This window comes from Mus caroli, chromosome 7 (assembly GCF_900094665.2).
Source record: "Mus caroli chromosome 7, CAROLI_EIJ_v1.1, whole genome shotgun sequence".
In the NCBI taxonomy this organism is placed as follows: domain Eukaryota; kingdom Metazoa; phylum Chordata; class Mammalia; order Rodentia; family Muridae; genus Mus; species Mus caroli.
This window is the reverse complement of record NC_034576.1, coordinates 103,496,943-103,505,349: the sequence shown is the minus strand read 5'-3', so window position 1 is coordinate 103,505,349 and position 8,407 is coordinate 103,496,943. Positions and strand designations below refer to the sequence as shown.

Sequence of the window (8,407 nt, the reverse complement as noted above, 5' to 3'; positions counted from 1 at the left end):
TTTGTAGACCAGGCTGGCCTCGAACTCAGAAATCCGCCTGCCTCTGCCTCCCAAGTGCTGGGATTAAAGGCGTGCGCCACCACCGCCCGGCTCTCCAGAGATTCTACAATGTCTTTGCTGACTGGTTTACAACTAACATCTCTGTTCCTTCTATCACAGAGCTATAATGGCTAGGGAAGGTGGTGGATTCTGCTGGGTTTTTCTGAACTAAAACCAAAATGTAGCTTCATCGGCTGACTCTGCTTGCATTAATGGTCTGCAGTATATACAGCAAAGGCTGAGGAATGAGAAGGCAATCATGGGCAGGAAAGTGACACTAAAAGGAGAATCTGGCAAGAGAAATGGAGACAGCATAACTCCATGCAGAGCCCAGAACCCTTGCTAGACAGCCAGGACAGTGTGGAGCTTCTGCAGAGGGGAATCAGCTATAAATAAACACCTTGGGTGTCTGTCTCCAGAGGGTGGGATGCTAATATGAAAGGAATAAAGGATCCAATTAGTGTCAAAAATCTTATCACAATGTCTCCAAATTCAGGGATTGACATCCAATGAGGCTGGAGGCCACAACCATCCACAAACAAATTACTGCTGTGTCAAATAGGTAGCTCTGAGAAGTCAAACAGAGCAATTCCATGCCCTAAGAGCTCAGTAGGCCTCCACCAAGAACCAAAAAGTCTCAATTTGGCCATAGCAATTTGGAGAATTTAGAGGTCCCAATTTGTTCTGTTCTGACTGTTTTCCTCCTCTTCCTTCCGAGTGGGGTATAGTTATAATTTTCATTATAAGCCCGAAGTCTGACAATTGCCTGAAGGACTGTGTGACAACTGAAGTTAAATCAAAATTAGCCACAGAGTACTGAGACCTAACTGCACTCAGCACTGAGGGGAATGCCACGGTGGACAGGAACACACGTGGGTTACGTCACTGCACACGGGGACTTACGATCTACAGGGATGCAACTCAGCCACACAGCAACCAGGGAGTGAACAAGACAGCAAGTCACCGTAAAATAATGTTGCAGATCAATCAGGAAAGAAGCCAGCGCCATTGTGTTGTCAACAACGTCTTTCCTAAGCAATCACTTAGGCTAAACTTTCGCATTTTACAAATACACTGGACGTTTCTTCTGGTTTTATTATACAGAAAACAAACAGCATTTTCTGTATTTTTCCTTAATGCTTGAATAGTTAATAATTAAAAAATATAGATACATGTAAAAACTAAATGAAAGTAAGTTTTTAACAGTCAATTTAACCTCCTCGTTAACTGCATGAGTCTATCTCTTCTCCGCGCTACAGTAATCCTTTCTGATGGTGACAGCAATGTGGAGCTCAGCTGCTGGACAAAACCAACGCCAACTGAAACTCTTAGCAGCATGGCGATAGAAAGAGCTCTCGCCAGGCAGGCCTGTTTTGGGGTGCCAAAAAGGAACTACTTCCTAAAAATGTTCTATCCTTTGAATTGAGTGATCATTAATTACAGATGTATCACATGAAAATATTATTAAGCCATCCACTTAAGAATGTATGTAATTACTATAGCTGTGTAAAAAGGACAGCGAGTAGACAAATAAACACAGCAGAACTGTGTGGAGGCCTGTGAACCTGCCGAGATCTAGCTGCTGAGTTGTTCACTTCCTGGATATGGGACCCTCATGCCCTCTGACACTAGAACAATCTGTTAAGCACATTTACAAAGAGAGGCAGCAAGGGACCATCATCCTGAACCATGTTCTAAGGTGGGAAATGAGATCTAGCCTGGGCTCTGCCACTTACTAGCTGTGAGACCTTGGGCAAGTCACTTAATTGTCTGAGCTTCCTTTCTGTTATATTGTAAACTGGCAGTACTAATGATTCCCCGGTTGCTTAACAGTATTGACAACATCATCAGTCTTAATGGTTTCTAGTTCTGGTAGCCCTATGCTTCCATCCCTATAATTATGGCCAACTCCAACTCAAGCTCTCATTTCCTTCTACTTAGCCACTTCAACTGCTTCTAAATGCTCTGGGCTTGGTCTTTTTAAGTTGTACCTTCTAACCTCCAAGCAATAGCCACACTGGTCTCTTAAAAACATCCCATGGTTCTCAGTTACCTAAAGGCTACAGATTCAACTCTTTGTATTAGAGACTCCCCTGATCTAATACCAACAATGTCTTGTGGTTTGAAAGGAAATGTCTTACATTGGCTGACAAGTCTAAACACTTGGTCTTTTGGCTAGAGGTGATATTTTGGAAGATTGTGGAACCTTTAGGTGGCACAGCCTTGATAGAAGTAGGTCACTGAGAGTGGGCCTGGAGGTTGTATAGCCTGGTCCTACTTCTCAACCACTCTCTTCTTCCTGACTCACAAATCTCCCTTGATTCTCTAATCATCTCAGCTCCAACCCACACCACTGTGCACAAACTGCTCATCACTCTCCGAGTGTGCCAAGGGGCTTTACCCCAAATGGTTTGGTCTATTCTCCTAGCCCTGTCAGCATCTCTCTCCACATTCCACCTGGCACACATGTATTAAGTAATCAGTCATGAGCTAAAGACTCCATTCTATTATGAAGTCTTTTCCTTTGCCCACTCTCTACCACATTATCCCATATAACTGACTATCCTAGTTCCTGTGAGTCTTAAGAGGTTCCTGTCCCTGGTTGAACATTTCCCCAATAAGTTGTGAGTTTCTAGAGAATAGGGAGCTTGTCTTACTGGTCTTTGGATATTCACAGGGCCAATGTAGGGCCTGGCACAGAACACGTTGTGAATCACTCCACCCACATTTATTAGATGTTCTAATTCAGTGGTTCTCAACCGTTGTAATGCTGCAACCCTTTAACACAATTCCTAATGTTGTGGTGATCCCAACCATAAAACTATTTCATTGTTACTTTGTAACTGTTATAAACCCTATGTGTCTTGTGATGGCCTGAGGTGACCCTTGTGAAACCCCAACACAAGTTGAGAACTGCTGTTCTAATCAGAAGGGTGAGGAACCATGTAGCCTTCTCTAAGTTTTTAGGGTGTTTTGTTTGAGTTCACAAAAAGGAGCCTTGCATGAACAGTCAGTGAAGCAGTTCTGTAGCTAGCACTACTGAAATAATAAACATTACAAGAGAATGAAATGTTAGCATTTAAAAAGACCTTGAAATCATGTGACATGAAAAACTTTATGGCCAGGGGACATTAGCAAGTTGCCCAAGATCACACAGCCCACAGCAGTAGCAAAAGAAATTTCACAGCTCATCTTCTGGAAGATGTGCCATGTATAAAAACATTCACTTTCCAACAGTAAGATTAAAAGCTGAGAAAACATTCAAAGATTTTACAAAGATACCCTAAGTAGCCCAGGTGAGTGTGGTAAAAGTGGCAGGTCTCTCCTATGGTCCCTTACTGTCTGTGACAAGAAGGACCTAGTCAAGTTACACCGCTGGGACCCTCACAGGTGCCCACAAGTTCCTGTGGTGCCTTGGGCCTGGAGTCCACACTGCCCAGAGAACTCAACTTGGATCCCTCACCCACTGGCACACTTGGCTCGTACCTTTCATCATCCAGAAAAATGGTCCAAAAGTGAGGCCAGAGCTCAAGATCTGGATGAAGGCAACAGACTGTATCTAAAGTCAACCAGGTCTTCAAACATGTCAGACTGCTAATGGCAATGGAAAATCTGATCCTAGGGCCATCGGACTCGTGTTTTAGGGTATAATAGGTACAATCAAGGGGCTCCTCGGAGCCTACCATTAACATTAAGCTAACAGAGGAACCCCACACAGGTCTTAGAATTTTCCTTCATTGTTTGAATCAGGCAGCCAGGTTAGGGTGTGAAACGCCTTTTAGTGCCATGATCCTTCATTGCTGCCCTATGGGAATGGTTCATGTGTGTCTCCAACCCATGATTTTGCACCATCAGACATGTTCCTGCATGCTATAGGAACTGCTGCTAGGCCACCTGGGGGAGCCCAAGCCTAGGAGATGGGATTTGGGGAGGAAAGGAAAGGGAATCTACCATTGTTACAAGATAACACATTCATAGGTCATAATACAGATGAGGAAAAATAGCTCTCCTACCATAAGCTGAATGCAGGAACTGAAACTCTGTTGGATAGAAACGTTAGTTGAAATTACCACTAAGAATCTTTGCAAAGTTGTACATACTGCAGTTCTACAACAGACTTGTTTCACGATAGCAGTTCCCCAGGCTGCATAAGAGGCAGACTGTGGAGGACAGGAAGGACCTCCCCCTGGAAAGGGTGACAGACTTGCCATCCAGGAAAGTTTATTTGTTGCAGAGTAACCTCTCTGAATGCTGCAGGATCTCCCAGAGAAGTGACCCGAAATTGCCTGCATATGAACAGGAGTAAGGTCCTGCTCCCTGTTTGTCTATATTAAGACTATTTCAATTCTCCCAAGAACTGTGGAGGGATTTCAGGCATGATAAAGGCTTTACAATGAAGAAAAAAATGAAGGCTCAGGAGATATGACCACCATAGATAGGCCTCTCAAAGAACTAGGTCCAACGTAGAGACACTCCATCTAGGACAGTGTTGTGCCGTAGAAGGAACACAGGCTATGGGGTCAGACAAATGGGTTTGAATCTCAGATACATGGCATTTTAAATTTAATTTTGAAGGTTATTTAATCCTCTCTGAGTTAAACTGGAGGCAAGAAATTCTAGCTTACAAGACAAAGGTAAAAAGGTACACTTTTTAGGGATCATATTTAGGTATTTAGCCTCACAGGAAGCAAGAGCTAGCCAAGAGATCTTGCCTTGCACAGAGATTTTTCTCTACTTTCTCCCAGGTTTGTAATTTGGGAAAACTTCATATATACTTCATATAGTTTACTCTGATGAGACAGAGATGAGACCATGCTTCTTAGGAGAGAGTTTGGACATTATTTTCCTATTTAGTTTTCTTTCATTTTCAACATTATCAGGAGGAATATGTTAAACCCTTTGCTCCCTGGATTCTGAAAAAGATCTCTTGGCTAGCTCTTGCCTCCTGTGAGGCTAAATACCTAAATATGATCCCTAAAATTGGTAAACATTTGGGAAGAAGCCAATAAAAAGCAGGTAGTCCACTGCTTTTCAGAACCAATGAAAGAGCGAGCTTTCCTCTGTATCCTAGGCAGATGTATCTAAGGAGCACAAAGGCTGCTAAAAATAGGGTCTCTCCAAGCAATTGCTGGTCTCCTTGAAGTAAGGAAGAAAATTTAAACCCGAGTGCCTGGCTCCTTGCAGGCACCTCCCTGCATCCAAATGGCCAGCTCTGGCAAGAAGCTGAGAATCACCTATACTGTTCCCTCTGACCTTGAGCCTCTATGACAGGAACTTCCCTGTAACAGTCAGACCTATGACGGTAGAGGTAAGCAACACACAATATGAAACACACGCAGCTCTGAGTGTGTGTGCATGAGCGTGTGTGTGTCTCAAATGTCACACAAACATTTGAAACAGGGTTAATTCCAGTTTGATACCTCTTCTTCCCCTACCCACTTCCTTCCTGTTTTTTGTTTGCTTCTCTGAGACGGGCTCTCCCATGGGGTACAAGATAATCTTTAACTCTTGTGTAGCTAAGGATGACCTTGAACTCTGATCTTCCTGTCTCTATCTCCAAGGTGCAGAGATTATAGGTATGCCTGGCCAGTGTGGGGTTTTCTAACACAATACACCTGTACTATCCCTTGTTGTGGATTTGGGGGTTTCTGAGTAAATGGTCTAGCTTTAACAATAGCTTACAAGTGTCTTGACTTTTTAAACCACTAATCCTTAGGTAGAGACTTCTTTTTTATTTTAGTATTGAAATGTAATATTCCACACACAGCAGCAGCTTTCCAGACTCGCCATGTTTTTAACAGTCTCAGACTCCTCTCTGCGCTGCCTTCTTCTCCAGCCCGGCTGCTCCCGTCTAACACTTCAGTGTCTGCCCACTGCCTCAGCAATGACAGGCGACTAAGAGTTCTGGTGCAGCGGCAGGATGCCAGAATGCAGATCTAGCTGCTGAATTTCAATAAGTTTCTTCTTTCCCAATTTGAAATTGGGAAAAACAAAGTACTCAGTTTGTTGTACTATAAAACAAGTTAATATCTATAAAGAGTTTCAAATTGTTGCTGACACAAATGAAACATTGAATTAATCTAAGTTTTGTTTTTTTGTTTTGTTTTGAAACAGGGTCTCAATTATGTACCCCTGGCTGACCACCAACTCATGGAGATCCACCTGCCTCGGTCTCACAAATGCCGGGATTAAAGGCATGCACTACCATCCCTGGACTAATAGCAGTATTTTATTCCTTGTTCTGCCAGCTACTTGCCAAACTGATCCTTAAATAATCCTAAAATCTCTTCCCACAAGTGCCAAATACTCTTGAGAAGGTAGCTTGCTATTAGAGGGTCCCCTTCAGCTACCTCTAGTGCTAGCCCTGAGCCGCTCTGCACTGTAGGCATTCCACCTCCTGTCACTCAACTTCCCAAAAGAAGAAAGAAAACGAACATCAGAGTCCTCGTTGCCACGGCAGCTGCTGGGAGGCCTAGCTCCATGAGATTCTGGCATCTCTGACTGGTCTTGTACTTGCCCTTCCCACCAGTGCACACGTAATCCCACTCACACCTGGATGCCCCTTCACCTGCACATTCCTTCTTCACTGTGCCTTTGGTTTTCTTTTCTTTTAGCTGAGTCTCTGGAAAGCATGCTACCATGCTATCCATTGCTCTCCTTTCTCTGTGTCACTACACACTGCTTCCCAGGCTCCCCACCTCCCTGACTCCAGCTAGTGAGGTCACTAGGATTCCTGACTATGACGACAATAACTTTTCTGTATTCATGACCTCACCGTAAAGTCTGCCACAACTCACCTCCTTCTATTTTAGGTTGGTGACAAAGCCCAGTCACAGATTTCACAGTATTTGGATTGAAATCACTTATGTACTGTGACATTTCATAACATTCTCTTAGTTTTTAAGACAGAACTCACTGCTTTGTTTGTTTTTATCAGATAATTAGTGTAGTTTTTATACTGTTGCTGCTCATTATTACAGATTTGTGGCAGGAGAATAACGTATCTTACTGATTAAAGGAAATAGACATTAGTCCACATGCCACTGTTCTCGTTAACTCTTTCGGGACAGTAATGGCAGCTTCTTCAAGGGAGCATCACCTACATACAGTACCTTCTAAAATGAGTAAGGCTTGTATAAACTATTTAATACAGACCATATAAACATCTCTTATGGTGGTTAATTTGGCTGACTTAAGAAACATCTAGAAACCTGATAACGCACATATCTAGGTGCATATGTAAGAATGTTTCTAGAGATGACTGGGTCAAGAGAGCTTTGACCTAACGAATCATTTAATCCACTTATGCATTCCACATTGGAGTAGATTATGAGGATGTGGTTGAAAAAGCGCCCTATGTGGATGGAGGAAGCAGGTCATGGGTGTGCCCTTCAGGGCTGTATCTTGCCCTGGCTTTTCATATCAACACTCTCTACTTCCTATCAGGCATGATGCGAACAGCTCCCTTCTGCCACATTTCTAGTACCATGATGTCCTCCCCAAGCATGTGGGACCAAGACATCATGAGCTGAACCTCATGAAATGGTGAACTGTAATGTTTTGATCACAGTTGAACAAAAGTATTAATGTAGGACATATCCATCATTTATTATACATAAATAAGTTCTCTTTTGGGGATGGCAGGGTCTCATGTAGCTCAGGCTAGCTTTGAATTTGCTATGTAGCAGAGGCTACAGTTCAATTCTTGATCCTCTGCTACACTCTCCAAGTACTGAGATTAAAATGTACACCACCATGCCTGCATAGAATAGTTTGTAACTGTACAAACAAGCCAAAGAAAAATAAATGTAACCTCACAGCATGTGTGTAATATGATAGTAATTCCAGGGCTTCAATATAGGTCTATAAATATAGCCCGTGTTCTTTTCTGTCTTAAACTCCTCAGAAGAAGGAGAATAACTGTATAGCAAATTCCAGATTGACTCAGAAAAGCACGGAACAGGAAGTCTGTCAAAGGCTCTAGTATATAAGTTGTTGTATTTTCCAGGATGTCCTGACCACAGGGAGGTTGAATTAAAGAATTCCTGGGGGGCTTTTCAATCCCATAATATTCACTAATTAAGAAAATAGAGGAGGGAGAATGTGACATTTAAGGCCTTTCCAAATTGGTTGCTTGCAATCAGTGGCTTAGATTCATCCAGTCCCTCTCATTCTACTCATTCCCACTAGCTCCACACCTCCACCGTGCCTTTACCACACTCTGCCCCCCTGTGCCAGACTTTCTTCCCCTGTGCGCTTCCAAGGGCACCTCCTACTTCTGTCTCGAGTCTCTACTTATAGCTCCTTTGTGAAGCCCCCCATACTCTCTTTTTTTGTTTTGTTTTGTTTTTTTGGTTTTTCGAGACAG

The 8,407-nt window shown here is 43.0% G+C and overlaps 1 protein-coding gene across 3 annotated transcripts in view; it reads right to left on the bottom strand.

Annotated features, from left to right (window-relative positions):
- Fam168a (family with sequence similarity 168 member A) overlaps window positions 1-8,407 on the bottom strand; it is a 132,323-nt gene that overhangs the window by 17,262 nt on the left and 106,654 nt on the right. The window contains exons 1-2 of one of the 3 annotated variants that reach the window (XM_029479227.1): window positions 6,608-7,620; window positions 4,053-4,079 (exon numbers count right to left, since the gene is read on the bottom strand). The exons of 1 other annotated variant lie outside the window; for it this stretch is intronic. In XM_029479227.1, the coding sequence (XP_029335087.1) occupies window positions 4,053-4,079; window positions 6,608-6,689 (109 nt within the window). In that variant the 5' untranslated portion in view covers window positions 6,690-7,620. Of the gene's footprint in view, window positions 1-4,052; window positions 4,080-6,607; window positions 7,621-8,407 lie in introns of those variants that run through there. One more of the 3 variants, XM_021166787.2, reaches the window with a different exon arrangement.